We start from the raw sequence: 16,890 nt of genomic DNA, 5'->3' as shown, positions 1-16,890 counted from the left end.
CTGTGAATTTATGGAACGGTCCACCTCAGGAACTGGTCACAGCAGGAACAATTAACAGCTTTAAAACAGGATTAGATACATTCCTGGAACAAAATAACATTAATGCTTATGAAGAAATATAAAATCCCATCCCTTCCCCAATATCGCGCCACACCCCTACCCCTTAATTCCCTGGTTGAACTTGATGGACATATGTGTTTTTTCGACCATACTAACTATGTAACTATGTAACTATGTAACCTAGGAGCGTGCATTTTCGCACGAGGTTGCGGCTCCACTATCATCCCAGCACATCCACTGCTCACCTGCACCCACCTTATCCATCGGCCAGACGCAGACCTGTGCCAGCCTCCGGACCATCTAAGTACAGCCTCCACCCCCCAGCGCAGAACATCGTCTCCACGGCATCTACCAACTCCCGGCAGTAAGACCCTGAGCCAGCGCAGGGAGATCCCAGGCTCTCCCATCAGGCCAGCTGCCGAGCTGTGCCAGCCTGAGAACGAGAAGGACCGTACTACACCGAGCGCACCAGGGAAGCGGTGAGTGGTGCTGTTTTTTCTAAAAGCCGAGGAATGTGCTCTCGAATCACCCAAAGTGCAAGAAAAAGTGCAAACGTGTTACACTAAAAAAAACGTGCACAAAGGATGCGGTCTATCGCAAGCGCTTCTCCGATAGGAGAGAGGCCCCCCAACAAACCTTACCCTTCGCCTCCGGACCAAAAGGTTCCTGCGAGGTTCCAGGTTCGATGTCCCTTTTCGCCGAAGCTACTAGGGGACCACAAATGCTCCCGGCATCCCCCTTGGCGTTAGCCAAGGTATCTGCCTGCAGAGCCGATAACGGTAGGTACCCTGCCAAAGCAGGAGTACCCGGGGTGTTTGCAGGGAGGTGCGGAACCTAATGGCCACACACACACCTCCCCTAGACCGCCAGGAGGGACACCCAGATGGGCTACCGCATCCTGACACATCCTGTGGACACACAACACGCAAAAAGTGACACAGTGAGACAAAAAGAAATAAATAAGTGAATGTGTGCAGTTATACTGCCCAGACATCCAGCCGGATCTATAAAAATTTCTCTGATCCTAGCCAGAAGGCCGGGAATCAAGAGGTGAGTGCCACAAGGTGAAGAGACTATGGTGCCCGTGCTTCAACTCAGTGAGCCAGTATTCCCAGTGAGTTTCGGCACCTCAGGGTCACCACTCCCCGAGGCACAAAAGTACCTCGGCTCTAGACCCTCTCAGCCTCGTGGCGAGACCCGGAGGGATCAGGTCCCATCGGGGCAGCCGTCGAGCTGATTCCTCAGAACCAGCCCCGGAAAGCCCTGGTACACCTGCACCCTCCATGCAGCACCCATCCCCACCAGCCCCATACCCCAAATTCGAATATGGCCTATGCCGCTCAACACTAGTCAGCAATAAATGTCAAGTAATATCACCATATCCTGACACTAGACCATTAATCACTATACATTCTATCCTGACATTCCACACAGAACACTAAATGTGTAACTAGAGGTCTGTATCTCCATATATTTTTCTAGTTTAGTATATGGCCTGTATACACCATTGCAGTCAGGATACAGTTATTCTTTAGAAAGAAATATATTTTGGTTTGGTAGTATTCAGTATTCAGCACTCTTCTGTACAGTCTCATCTCTGGACCTCCAGTATGAGCTTTCTTTTATATTGGATTGTGTCCCCAAGTTGTTGTATTTGTGGTTAAATATTTTAAAAGGTGCAGCAGTCTAACGTATACATTATACACTAACCGAACTCTTACAGTAGTGTTGTGCCCAGCATTAGCACAAACCAAACCACAATACGACATCTTTTCCAGCCAGTGAAATATTGATGACAGTAACGCACTGCACTAGGGTTGTCTCTCTCCTCCTTGCAGTGATGTAGCTCTGTTACAGAAGATATCATACAAGCCTCAGTAAAAAACACAGTACAATATGATGTTTTTATTATATAAAATAATTACATATGTGGAGAATATTACATTGTAAATTGATTCCGAAATTACCAATACAGAAACAAAAATAAGAAATTTTTATATTTTTGCTGGAAATAAGTCTTTCAGTCATTCTCCTTAAACTATTAGAGTAGTAGTTTTGTAAATTATAGATCTTCTTTGTTTCCTTTATGCAAGAACTTTGTCATCAACTCAGAAACGAGGGACAACATTCATCTTGTATGATTGAGGCATTGAACCATTGGTTTTGGGCTTTGGTCTTATACTCAGATTCTTTCTGTCTATGGTGGGCTCCAACGTAAACTTTTGTAGTATAGTGATTAGAAAGAGGAAGAGCTCCATGCGGGCCAGGCCTTCTCCCATACACATACGTTTACCTGAGGAGACAGAATTAGCGTATAAAATAAGTCAAATTAAACTTGGTGATGTTGTTTTTGACAGGATGCCAATGTATAGGTAGGATTTAGAACATAAATGCAATGGGAACCAACTACATACGAAAACTGTGGTTTATGTGATGTATGTAACTTATATTATTGTATTAATTATTACTAAACCTTGCATGCCATGTTTTCAAGTGTAAATATTTTTTTATTGTGAAGAATATACATAAATAAGAATGCAGGTTATATGCACGTCTCCACATTTTTCTGTTTTCTATTTTAGAAAACAAAAACACTAAACAAGAATAAGTATTATGAAATGGACGGTAAATATCTAGTCGGATTATGTCTTTCTAAACCCAGCTTAGATCAACCAACCATAGCAAAATAAGATGAACTCAAAATATTTTATTTCAGAAGATTAGATTAATAAAAGTGTCAACTTCAGCTATAGTTTACATTTTTTGCTAGTTAGCTATCATCAAGGAATCATATCTTACCTACAGAGAATGGCATCAATGCATCACTTTTCTTAATGGAATCTTTCTCTTTAAGAAAATGTCCAGGATCAAACTCATCTGGGTTCTTGAATTGTTTGGGGTCTTTCAGGACAGAGGTCAGGACTGGAAATACCATTGTTCCCTGAAAGTGAATGTATAAAATATGTAGAAAATCTGAAGAAATAATAGTCAGATCTGGTTGGTAGTTGGTAGGAATAGTTTACAAGTCATTGAGAAGATCAGCACATCTTCTTTGACATGGGATAGCTTTGGTAGTAGTGTCTCAGAGGTACCATAGTTAGCATGCAGAATAAATTAGAAAAGTGTTAGGATTGAAAGAGAGAATATTAAATGATGAACTTAAAAGCCAGGAATGTATGAAAAGCTAAGAGAGTCAAGAAGAGAAGACCGTCAAATCGAACCTTTGGAATATCATATCCTCTGAAGGTTGTGTCTTTGCTGGTGGCATGGGGCACTCCTAAAGGAACAATATCAGCAAACCTCTGGATCTCATGAATTACGGCTTCTGTATAGGGCATTTTAGTCTTATCGTCTATTGATGGACAGCGATCTTTACCTATGACATCGTCAATCTCTTTGTGGATCTTTTCTGAAGTTTATAAAAACAGAAAAAAATACATATTTTCCAGTCCCGTATTATATTATAATTACATCCATATTGCAGTCACAACCAAATTAATGGAATGGATCTCGGAACAAGCTTGTAATGCTTAGTAATGTTTTATTCAGTAATATATCACATATTAAATACACGCAAGATGCGTTTCGGCGTTGGCCTTTGTCAATTGTATACAGACACATGTGCAAAGCAAACTTAAATACATAACTTCCTTTACATCAGGGAAAACAGCTGGGGATAATGTATTTAGTGACATGTATTTAGATACACAGGTTACAAACAAAATAAATCACGGATATGATCTCACAAAGCACATGGACCTAGTGAAAAAACAAAAACAACAACAAGGAAGCACATGTCTAGCTATCAGAATATCATAAACTCCAGTGTATATATTCCAACCGAATCGCGCAATCTAAAGGAAATAAAAGAACAGGTTATATTTATACTGCAAAACAGATCTATATTTTCAATGCATATATAGAATAGAAAAAATCATAATAAAAAATTATGAAGAATTGTGTAAAAAATAATTTTACATTTTTTTTGAAAAATTATGACAAGAAGCTAGTCAGTTCATAATCTCTGTTGAGACCCCTACATTCAATCGTATTTAACCTGTGGATCCAGAAAGTCTCTCCTTTTTTTAAAATAATTTCTTGATATCACCTTCTCGGTAATTTCACATCCTCAATAACTTGAAACTTGAGCTGGGATATTGTGTGTCTCCTGTTCTTCAAATGATGTGGTATTGGAAAAACTAAATTTTCACATCTTATTGTAGACTTGTGTCTATTGATTCTGTCCCCCACACTCTGGGTTGTCTCTCCTATATATAATAGATGGCATGGGCATTTAATGCTATATATTACATTCCAACTCTTGCAGGTAAAAAAGCCTTTTATTGAGATCATCTCTCCAGTGGTATATGTTCTCACGTTTAATGATGTGACTACATTGGGCACAGTTTAAGCATGGATATGTTCCGTTTTTTCTGGATTTCAAGAACTGTTGTTTGGGGATTTTTTTTTAGAGGTACTAACATCAGCTCTAACTAATTTATCCCTCATTTATTACAAATGAGCAGTGGGTTTTTGAATTCTGGAATGAGGTAAATGCTTTTTGTAAGATTGGACCGTGATTTTTAATTATTTTATACATTTTATGTTGTAATGGATGATAAGTTCTTACAAAGGGGATCCTACTCTCACTTTGTCTCTGTGATCTGCTGGGTTCTCGGGCTTCAGTAAGAATACATTTGGGGTAACCCCTTTCAGTGAACTTATTATCTAATTAATTTAATCTAGTTGTTCTCATGGCAGGGTGATTGTGGGATGGCTCGTTTAACCTCTTAAGGACCCAGGGCGTATGGATACGCCCTCACACCCTGGGCCTTAAGGACCCAGGGCGTATCCATACGCCCTGGCGTTTTCCGGTCTCTGCCGCATGCCGGGCAGAGATCGGAACTGGATGCCTGCTGAAATCCTTCAGCAGGCATCCAGGGCAAACGCCGAGGGGGGCCATGTAGGCCCCCCATGTCGGCGATCGCCGCAAATCGCAAGGGAAATCGCCCTTGCGATCTGCAGCGATACCGGGCTGATCGGGTCTCTGGGACGCAACCGCCCGGTAATTTTGCATGATCCCGGCTGTCACAGACAGCCAGGACCATGCTAAAGAATAGGAGCGAGGTGGCAAGCCGGCCACCTCCTCCTATTCCCTGCGATCTGTCGGTTAGTTAACCGACCAATCGCAGGAGGGGGGGCGGTTACTTCCTCCCGTCCTGCCCGGTCCCTTGAAGACCGGAGAGGACGGGAGGAAGACCGGAGGACGCAGCGGGGGACGGGGGAGTGCTGGGGACCGGCCCCGGTACTTACCTCGTCCCTGAAGACCCGGATCCCGGCGAGGAAGATGGCGGCGGCGACAGGTGAGTAGATCTTCAGCCGCGGTCGGGCCCTTTACAGCAATGCACGTCGCCGTAAAGCGACATGCATTGCTGTAATGGGACCCTGTAAACTACAACTCCCAGCATGCCCAGAGAGCCCTTGGCATCTAGGCATGCTGGGAGTTGCAGTTTTGCAACATCTGGAGGTCCACAGTTTGGAGACCACAGTTCCATTCCAGATGTTGCAAAACTACACATCCTCAGCATGCCCTTACTGTCCAGGCATGCTGGGAGTTGTAGTTCTGTAACATCTGGCCCTTCAGATGTTGCAGAACTACAACTCCCAGCATGCCTGGACAGTTTTGGCATACTGGGAGTTGTAGCTTTGCAACATCTGGAAGGGCACAGATTGAGAACCACTGTATTAGTGGTCTGCAAACTGTAGTCCTCCAGATGTTGCAAAACTACAACTCCAAGCATGCTGGGAGTTGTAGTTCGGCAACATCTGGCGCTAAAGATGTTGCTGAACTACTACTCCCAGCATGCCTGAGAATGTTTGGGAGTTGTGGTTTTGCAACAGCTGGAGGCACACTGGTTGGGAAACATTGTCTGTTTCCTAACTCAGTGTTTCCCAACCCGTGTGCCTCCAGCTGTTGCAAAACTATAACTACCAGCATGCACTGATAGACTGTGCATGCTGGGAGTTGTAGTTTTGCAACAGCTGGAGGTCCCCCCCACCCCCCCCTGTGAATATACAGGGTACATTCACATGGGCAGGGGCTTACAGTGAGTATCAGGCTGCAAGTTTGCAATGCAGCAAATTTTGCGCGGCAGCTCAAACTCGCAGCATGAAACTCGCTGTAACCCCCCGCCCGTGTGACTGTACCCTAAAAACACTACACTACACTAACACAAAATAAAATAAAAAGTAAAAGCACTACATATACAGATACCCCTACACAGCCCCCCTCCCAATAAAAATGAAAAACGTCTGGTACGCCACTGTTTCCAAAATGGAGCCTCCAGCTGTTGCAAAACAACAACTCCCAGTATTGCTGGACAGCCGTTGACTGTCCAAGCATGCTGGGAGTTTTGCAACAGCTGGAGGCACCCTGTTTGGGAATCACTGGCGTAGAATACCCCTATGTCCACCCCTATGCAAATCCCTAATTTAGGCCTCAAATGCGCATGGCACTCTCACTTTGGAGCCCTGTCGTATTTCAAGGCAACAGTTTAGGGCCACATATGGGGTATCGCCGTACTCAGGAGAAATTGCCTAACAAATTTTGGGGGGCTTTTTCTCCTTTCACCCCTTATGAAAATGTGAAGTTGGGGTCTACACCAGCATGTTAGTGTAAAAAAATAAATTTTTTACACTAACATGCTGGTGTTGCCCTATACTTTTCATTTTGACAAGAGGTAAAAGGGAAAAAGGCCCCCCAAAATTTGTAATGCAATTTCTCCCGAGTATGAAGATACCCCATAAGTGGGCGCAAAGTGCTCTGGGGGCGCACAACAAGGCCCAGAAGGGACAGTGCACCATGTACATTTGAGGTGATTTGCACAGGGGTGGCTGATTGTTACAGCGGTTTTGACAAACGCAAAAAAAATAAAACCCCACATATGACCCCATTTCGGAAAGTACACCCCTCACAGAATGTAATGAGGGGTACAGTGACAATTTACACCCCACAGGTGTCTGACAGATCTTTGGAACAGTGGGCTGTGCAAATTAAAAATGTTGTACAGACCACTGTTCCAAAGATCTGACAGACACCAGTGGGGGTAAATGCTCACTGTACCCCTTGTTATGTTCCTCAAGGGGTCTAGTTTCCAAAGTGGCATGCCATGTGGGTTTTATTTTGCTGTCCTGGCACCATAGGGGCTTCCTAAATGCGACATGCCCCCCGAGCAAAATTTGCTCTCAAAAAGCCAAATATGACTCCTTCTCTTCTGAGCATTGTAGTTTGCTCGTATTGCACTTCAGGTCAACTTATGGGGTACCTCCATACTCATAAGAGATGGGGTTTCAAATTTTGGGGGGTATTTTTTGCTATTAACCCTTGCAAAAATGTGAAATTTTGGGGGAAACACCCATTTTAATGAAATTTTTATTTTTTATTTTTAACGTATGCAAAAGTCGTGAAACCCCTGTGGGGTATTAAGGCTCACTTTATTCCTTGTTACGTTCCTCAAGGGGTCTAGTTTCCAAAATGGTATGCCATGTGGGTATTTTTTGCTGTCCTGGCACCATAGGGGCTTCCTAAATAGGACATGCCCCCGAGCAAAATTTGCTCTCAAAAAGCCAAATATGACTCCTTCTCTTCTGAGCATTGTAGTTCGCCCGTAGTGCACTTCAGGTCAACTTATGGGGTAACTCCATACTCAGAAGAGATGGGGTTACAAATTTTGGGGGGTATTTTCTGCTATTAACCCTTGCAAAAATGTGAAATTTGGGGGGAAACACACATTTTAGTGAAATTTTATTTTATTTTTTTACATATGCAAAAGTCGTGAAACATATGTGGGGTATTAAGGCTCACTTAATTTCTTGTTACGTTCCTCAAGGGGTCTTGTTTCCAAAATGGTATGGCATGTGTTTTTTTTTTTTTTGCTGTTCTGGCACCATAGGGGCTTCCTAAATGCAACATGCCCCCCAAAAACCATTTCAGAAAAACGTACTCTCCAAAATCCCCTTGTCGCTCCTTCCCTTCTGAGCCCTCTACTGCGCCCGCCGAACACTTTACATAGACATATGAGGTATGTGCTTACTCGAGAGAAATTGGGCTACAAATATAAGTATACATTTTCTCCTTTTACCCCTCGTAAAAATTCAAAAATTGGGTCTAGAAGAACATGCGAGTGTAAAAAATTAAGATTTTGAATTTTCTCCTTCACTTTCCTGCTATTCCTGTGAAACACCTAAAGGGTTAAAAGGCTGACCGAATATCATTTTGTATACTTTGGGGGTGCAGTTTTTATAATGGGGTAATTTGTGGGGTATTTCTAAGATGAAGACTCTTCAAATCCACTTCAAACCTAAACTGGTCCCTGAAAAATAGTGAGTTTGGAAATTTTGTGAAAAATTGGAAAATTGCTGCTGAACTTTGAAGCCCTCTGGTGTCTTCCAAAAGTAAAAACTTGTAAATTTTATGATGCAAACATAAAGTAGATATATTGTATATGTGAAAAAAAAATTAAAATATTTTGAATATCCATTTTCCTTACAAACAGAGAGCTTCAAAGTTAGAAAAATGCAAAATTTTCAAATTTTTCATAAAATTTTCACATTTTTCACCAAGAAAGGATGCAAGTTACAAAATTTTTTTACCACTATGTTAAAGTAGAATATGTCACGAAAAATCAATCTCGGAATCAGAATGATAACTAAAAGCATTCCAGAGTTATTAATGTTTAAAGTGACAGTGGTCAGATGTTCAAAAAATGGCCGGGTCCTAAGGTGTAAAATGGCTTGGTCCTTAAGAGGTTAACTGCAGGTGGATGTGAGCTAGAAAATAATAAAATATTTTCTATTTGTCTCTTTTATGTTGGTAAGTCAGTATGTAATCCGCCATAGCCATTCTTCAAAACTGTTGTGTCTAGGAAATTGAAGCTCTCCTGACTTTCTGCCATTGTGAACTTGAGTTCCGGACGAATATTATTAAGGACCCCAAAAAATTTCACATGTGATGAATGTGGCCCATCCCATACACAAAAACGTCATCAATAAATCTTTTCCACACTACGGGGTGTTTGACAAATAGGTCATTAGTATAGACATAGGCATTTGCGTATGGGGGGTCACATTCGCTTCCATCGCCGATCCCCTCTTCTGTTTGAAAAACCGATCTTCAAATAAAAAATAATTCTCATGTAATACAATCTCCAATAATTCAAGAAAAAGATTTCTGGTCATAGGTGTGTAAACTCTGTCCCAGAAGCCATTTTACTGCCTCAATGCACTTTGTACGCTCAATGGAGGGGTGTAGACTTGTTACGTCTATAGCCAAGTTTCTTCCGTAATTTTGGTGATGCTGGATAATGTGGTAAGGAAACCTGAGGTATCTAAGAAGAATGCTCTGGTTTGTTTAGTAAGTGGTGTCCAAATTTTTTCCAGAAAGATAGATGGCAGAGGTAAAACCAAATCTGTGGAGGCCACAATTGGGCGGCCAGGAGGTTCTGTACTTTGGGTAGTACATAAAAAACTGGTGTAATGGGTGTGTTGTTGACCAGAAAATCTTTAATCTTATTGTCAACATGGCATAGTAATCATCCATAACATGTTGTATCTTTTTGGTAATATTAGGTAATGGATCAATAGTAAGGGGTCCATACGTGTCTGTATCAGAGAGTTGGCGTATGATTTTTTTTTTCTTCATTTATCTGTATCCATCACTTTGATGGAACCACCTTTATCAGCCGTTTTTTATGTTAGTGCTTTGTCTGACATCAGATCACATAATGCATCCCTTTCACTGTGAGACAAAGTATTAAATGGTACTCCGGCCCTCACGCCCCCTCCCATAGACTTGCATTGCGGGGGCGGGATGTGACATCCTACGGGAGTGGAGACGTGACGTCATGATACTCCAGCCCCGTAGTCGTGACCTGGCAGACTCGGAGGCTATATTGCTGCATGCAGCTCCCACAGGTAGGTGCTGCATGCCATATTGTGGGGTTCCCCAGTGGCAGGACCCCCACAATCAGACATCTTATGCCATCATGAGTTTTTTCCATCTTTGCACTTTGTGAATTTGGTGTTCTTCCTCATATTTTTAGGAAAATTCTCTTTAACTATCCAATAAGATGTATATGTTTAACTGCCGGAGGTGGAGCAGTGGATCTGCTTAACCTGTGTGGATAATGGCGTGGGCCATACCAGGGAGCAGAGTCTAAGGTGCCACTGGTATTCACTAGAGCCTGCCGCAAAGTGGGATGGACTTGCTGTGTCCAAAGCGGGATGGGCTTACATGTCGCTACCCCTGATACGACTCGTCCACACAGGCTGCCAAGGTGTAACATGGTGCAGGAAGGATGAGACAACTCGTAGTCAGGACAGGCAGGAGGTCAGGGTTGGCGGCACTGTAGCAAGGTAAGGTCACGTAGCAAGAGGTCAGAAGTCAGGCGGCACTGGAGCAAGGTCAGGATACGTAGCAAAGGTCAGATACACGGCAAGGCAAGACACAAATGAACGCTTTCTCTAAGGCAATGATGGCACAAAGATCCGGCAAGGAAATAGAGGAAGAGCTGAGACTTACTATCTCACTAATTTGCAAGAACCAATTAAGGGCGTACTGGCCCTTTAAATTTCTGAGAGCCGGCACGCACGCGCCCTAGGAAGCGGCCACGCGCGCCAGCACACAGAGGGAGCAGGAGTGTGGCAAGGTAAGTTACGGGTCTGCGGACGACCGCATACCGGCATGCAGACAGCGGCGCCGCTGGCACCGGTGGACAGAACAGGGGAGCACTCGCGGCCAGCATATCGGGCTGCAGCGTAACCGCTAACAATATGTTGGGTGTAGTGAGTTAATATTCACAGTGTCTTTTTGACACATCACTGTTTCTGTATACCTCTTGTGTATAATTGGGTAACCCCTAAGGATGCCGAATAACCCCAGAAGAAACGTCTCAGGAACCCTTATTTATACTTTAATATTCTAAGGTATTTTTATGGATACCTTTTGTCATGACCTTGTGATGGAGGAACATTGACATCTTGGTCATGATTTGACATTCATAATTATACCTCTCATTAATGCATCCACCTTAACTGTTTTGCAGTGACCCTGATCTGCATAACTTTGTTATCATCTAGTATCCCTAATATCAGGAATTGAGTATTTTGCATTTGATCCAGAAATAGCCTGAGCTCTTACAGGCATTTTATATCACTTATTCATTAAAAGTTACGTTTTATTATAGCCAATCCGCACACTATTGCACTATTTCCTTTTTCAGAAACACTGAGTTAATTAACAAACTCTGTGTTTTGCAACCAGTGTGCCTCCAGCTGTTGCATAGCTACAACTGCCTGCATGCCCTTTGTCTGTCAGTGCATGCTGAGAGTTGTAGTTTTGCAACAGCTGAACACACTGATTGTGAAACAGAGTTTGTTACTTAACTCAATGTTTCGCAACCAGTGTGCCTGCAGCTCCAGCCGCAGCTCAAACTCCCAGGGGGAAACTCACTGTGAACCCCTGCCCATGTGAATGTACCCTAAAAACACTACATTACACTACACAAAATAAAAATTAAAACACTACATATACACACTCCCCTACACAGTTACCCCCCCCCCCCCCCCACATAAAAATAAAAATGTCTTGCACGGCACTGTACCAGAGGCAAGTGTAATGCTTGCATCCCGGCCCACCCCTATGCAATCCCTAATTTAGGCCTCGAATGCACATGGTGCTCTCTCACTTCAGAGCCCTGTCATATTTCAAGGGAACAGTTTAGGGCCACATATGGGGTATTTTTGTACTGGGGAGAAATTATGTTACAGATTTCGGGGGGCCTTTTCTCCTTTTACCTCTTATGAAAAGGTAAAGTTGGGGTCTACACCAGCATGTTATTGTAAACAAATAAAACATTTTACACTAATATGCTGGTGTTGCCCCATACTTTTCATTTTCACAAGAGGTAAAAGGAAAAAAAGGCCCCCAAAATTTGTTCCTGTGAAACACCAAAAGGGTTAACACTTTCTGAATGTCATTTTGAATACTTGGAGGGGTGCAGTTTTTATAATGGGTTAATTTGTGGGGTATTTCTAATATGAAGGCCCTTCAAATCCACTTCAAAACTGAACTGGTGCCTGAAAAATTCCGATTTAGAAAATTTTGTGAAAAATTGGAAAATTGCTGCTGAACTTTGAAGCCCTCTGGTGTCTTCCAAAAGTAAAACCATGTTATCTTTATGATGCAAACATAAAGTAGACATATTGTATATGTGAATCAATATATAATTTATTTGGGATATTCATTTTCCTTATAAGCAGAGAGTTTCAAGGTTACATAATACAAAATTTTCTAATTTTTCATCAAATTTTGGAATTTGGAATAAAAAAAAATTTAATTATTAATTAGTGACAGAAAGTTAAACAGATTTGTAAATTACTTCTATTAAAAAATCTTAATCCTTCCAGTACCTAACAGCAACTGTTATGACCCACAGGAAGTTATTTTCTTTTTTAATTTCCTTTCTGCATGACCACAGTGCTCTCTGCTGACACCTCTGTCCATTTTATAGATAGAAAACCTATCCTTCTTTGGACAGTTCCTAAAATGGACAGAGGTGTCAGCAGAGAGCACTGTGGTCAGACAGGGAGGAAATTCAAAAAGCAAAGAACTTCCTGTGGATCATAACAGCAGCTGATAAGTACTGGAAGGATTAAGATTTTTAATAGAAGTAATTTACAAATCTGTTTAACCCCTTAACGACCATGGACGTGTATACACGTCCAATGGCCGTTACCTAGGTATGACGCGGGCTCCCGACTCAAGCCAGTGTCATACTGGCCGGCCCCCAGCTGATTCTTGTAGCTGGGGGCCGGCGTTAAGAGCCAACATGCGGCGATCGCCACTGCCGGCTATTAACACTTTAGATCGCCACTGTCAAAGCTGACAGCGGCGTCTAAAGGTGCCTGTATCCAGTCCCTGGTGGTCCTGGTGGTCCACTACTGATGTAGCCTGAGGGCTTACCTCTCCTCCTGTGTCGGCTCCGGCTCTCTGAATGATACAGCCTGGCAGGACCAGGCTTTATCAATCGATCGCAGAGCACACAGATGAACGGGATTGTATGTAATCCCATTCATCTGTATGAGGAATCAAATGTTTCCTCCTAAAAGTCCCCTAAGGGAACTAAAAGGGTAAAAGAAAAAAAGGTAAAAAAAAAAGTTTAACACACACACACATTAACCCCTTCCTTATTAAAAGTTTAAATCACCCCCCTTTTCCCAAATTCCATATAAATAATATATAAACTTAATAGAAATAAACATATGTGGTATCACCGCGTGCGTAAATGTCCGAACTATAAAAATATATAATTATTTAAACCTCACGGTCAATGGCGTACGCGCAAAAAAATTCCAAAGTCCAAAATAGCGCATCTTTGGTCACTTTTTATATCATGAAAAAGTAAATAAAAAGCGATCAAAAAGTCCGATCAATACAAACATGGTACCAATAAAAACTTCAGCTCACGTCGCAAAAAATTTGCCCTCATACTGCCCCATATGTGGAAAAATAAAAAAGTTATAGGGGTCAGAAAATGACAATTTTAAACGTATACATTTTCCTGCATGTAGTTATGATTTTTTCCAGAAGTACAACAAAATCAAACCTATATAAGTAGGATATCATTTTAACCGTATGGACCTACAGAATAAAGAGAAGGTTTCATTTTTACCGAAAAATGCACTGCGTAGAAACGGAAGCCCCCAAAAGTTACAAAATTGCACTTTTTCTTCAATTTTGTCGCACAATGATAATTTTTTCTGTTTTGCCGTATATTTTGGGGTAAAATGACTAATCTCACTGCAAAGTAGAATTGGTGGCGCAAAAAATAAGCCCTCATATGGATTTTTAGGTGAACAATTGAAAGGGTTATGATTTTTAAAAGGTGAGGAGGAAAAAATGAAAGTGCAAAAACGGAAAAACTCGTGGTCCTTAACCTGTTGGGGACGAAGGGCGTATGCATACGCCCTTGCGTCCTGGTACTTAAGGACGAAGGGCGTATCCACGCGCCGGGCGGGGACCGGGCCGGGGTGATCTATCAGCAGGCACCCCGTGCAAATGCCCAGGGGGGTCATTAGACCCCCCCATGTCGGCGATCGGCGCAAATCGCAAGTGAATTCACACTTGCGATTTGCGCCGATTCCGGGTCATTACGGGTCTATGGTGACCCGGAATAGAAGGGGGATCGCGGGTGTCTAAGACACCCACGATCCCCCTAAAGCGATAGGAGTGAGGTGGCATGGGTGCCACCCCTCCTATCTCTGCTATTGGTGGTCTAGACGCGACCACCAATAGCAGATCTGGGGCGGAGGGGTTTACTTTCGTTTTCCCCGTCCTGCCCACCCACAATAGGCGGGGCAGAACGGGGAAAACGAAGAGGAGCGGCGCCGGAGTCCACTTACCCCTCCGGAGGCAGCGGAGCGACGGGGATCGGCGGCGGCGACGGAGATCTGCGGCGGCGTGCGGCAGAAGAGGACGGCTCCCGGATGCGACGGAAGCCGGTGAGTAGTTGCATAGCAACATCTAGAGGGCTACAGTCTGAGACCACTATAGTGGTCTCTAGACTGTAGCCCTCCAGATGTTGCAAAACTACAACTCCCAGCATGCCCAGACAGCTGTTTGCTGTGTGGGCATGCTGGAATTTGTAGTTTTGCAACAGCTGGAGGTCTGCAGTTTAGAGACCACTGCACAGTGATCTCTATTCTGCCCTCTAGATCTTGCAAAACTACAACTCCTAGCATGCCCACACAGCTGTTTGCTGTCTGGGCATGCTGGGAGTTGTAGTTTTGCAACATCTGGAGGTCCACAGTTTGGAGATCACTGTTCAGTGGTCTCTAAATTGTAGCTCTCCAGATGTTGCAAAACTACAAATTCCAGCATGCCCACATAGCAAACAGCTGTCTCGGCATGCTGGGAGTTGTAGTTGTGTACCTCCAGCTGTTGCATAACTACATCTCCCAGCATGCCCTTCTGTGATCAGACATGCTGGGAATTGTAGTTTTGCAACAGCTGGAGGCACACTGGTTGGAAAATACTGAGTTAGGTAACAGAACCTAACTGAAGGTTTTCCAACCAGTGTGCCTCCAGCTGTTGCAAAACTACAACTCCCAGCATGTACTGACAGACCATGCATGCTGGGAGTTGTAGTTTTGCAACAGCTGGAGGCTCACTGGTTGGAAAATACTGAGTTAGGTAACAGAACCTAACTGAAGGTTTTCCAACCAGTGTGCCTCCAGCTGTTGCAAAACTACAACTCCCAGCATGTACTGACAGACCGTGCATGCTGGGAGCTGTAGTTTTGCAACAGCTGGAGGCTCACTGGTTGGAAAATACTGAGTTACGTAACAGAACCTAACTGAAGGTTTTCCAACCAGTGTGCCTCCAGCTGTTGCAAAACTACAACTCCCAGCATGTACTGACAGACCATGCATGCTGGGAGTTGTAGTTTTGCAACAGCTGGAGGCTCACTGGTTGGAAAATACTGAGTTAGGTAACAGAACCTAACTGAAGGTTTTCCAACCAGTGTGCCTCCAGCTGTTGCAAAACTACAACTCCCAGCATGTACTAACAGACCGTGCATGCTGGGAGTTGTAGTTTTGAAACAGCTGGAGGTTTGCCCCCCCCCCATGTGAACGTACAGGGTACATTCACACGGGCGGGTTTACAGCAAGTTTCCTGCTTCAAGTATGAGCTGCGGCAAATTTTTCGCCGCAGCGCAAATTCCTAGCGGGAAACTCACCGTAACCCGCCAGTGTGAATGTACCCTAAAAACACTACACTACACTACACTACCACCTAATAAAGAGTAAAACACTACATATACACCCCCTTACACTGTCCCCCCCAATAAAAATAAAAAACGTATTGTACAGCAGTGTTTCCAAAACGGAGCCTCCAGCTGTTGCAAAACAACAACTCCCAGCATTTCCGGACAGCCACTGATTGTCCAGGCATGCTGGGAGTTTAGCAACAGCTGGAGGCACCCTGTTTGGGAATCACTGGCGTAGAATACCCCTATGTCCACCCCTGTGCAATCCCTAATTTAGTCCTCAAATGCGCATGTGCTCTCTCACTTTGGAGCCCTGTCGTATTTCAAGGAAACAGTTTAGGGCCACATATGGGGTATTTCCGTACTCGGGAGAAATTGCACTACAAATTTTGGGGGGCTTTTTCTCCTTTTACCCCTTATGAAAAGGAAAAGTTGGGGTCTACACCAGCCTGTTAGTGTAAAAAAAAAAAAATTTTTACACTAACATGCTGGTGTTGCCCTTTACTTTTTATTTTCACAAGAGGTAAAGGAAAAAAAGACCCCCAAAATTTGTAACGCAATTTCTGCTGAGTACGGAAATACCCCATATGTGGGCGTAAAATGCTCTGCGGGCACATAACAAGGCTCAGGAGTGAGAACGCACCATGTACATTTGAGGCCGAAATTGGTGATTTGCACAGGGGTGGCTGATTTTACAGCGGTTCTGACATAAATGCAAAATAATAAATACCCACATGTGACCCCATTTTGGAAACTACACCCCTCACGGAATGTAATAAGGGGTACAGTGAGCATTTAGTCCCCACAGGGGTTTGACAGATTTTTGGAACAGTGGTCTGTGAAAATGAAAAATTTAATTTTTTTGTTTGCACAGCCCACTGTTCCAAAGATCTGTCAAATGCCAGTGGGGTGTAAATGCTCACTGCACCCCTTATTACATTCCATGAGGGGTGTAGTTCCCAAAATGGGGTCACATGTGGGGGGGTCCACTGTTCTGGCACCA

The 16,890-nt window shown here is 43.4% G+C and overlaps 1 protein-coding gene across 1 annotated transcript in view; it reads right to left on the bottom strand.

Annotated features, from left to right (window-relative positions):
- Window positions 1–1,945: 1,945 nt before the first annotated feature.
- The window catches only part of LOC130290754 (cytochrome P450 2G1-like), a 63,007-nt gene continuing 48,062 nt past the window's right edge, over window positions 1,946–16,890 (bottom strand). Inside the window, exons 7-9 of the mRNA XM_056538808.1 lie at window positions 3,282–3,469; window positions 2,860–3,001; window positions 1,946–2,353 (exon numbers count right to left, since the gene is read on the bottom strand). Coding sequence (XP_056394783.1) covers window positions 2,169–2,353; window positions 2,860–3,001; window positions 3,282–3,469 — 515 coding nt within the window. The 3' untranslated portion in view covers window positions 1,946–2,168. The remainder of the gene's footprint in view (window positions 2,354–2,859; window positions 3,002–3,281; window positions 3,470–16,890) is intronic.

Source organism: Hyla sarda, chromosome 9 (assembly GCF_029499605.1).
Source record: "Hyla sarda isolate aHylSar1 chromosome 9, aHylSar1.hap1, whole genome shotgun sequence".
Lineage (NCBI taxonomy): Eukaryota > Metazoa > Chordata > Amphibia > Anura > Hylidae > Hyla > Hyla sarda.
The sequence above is the reverse complement of the archived record's forward strand: the minus strand, read 5'-3'. Positions and strand labels throughout refer to the sequence as shown.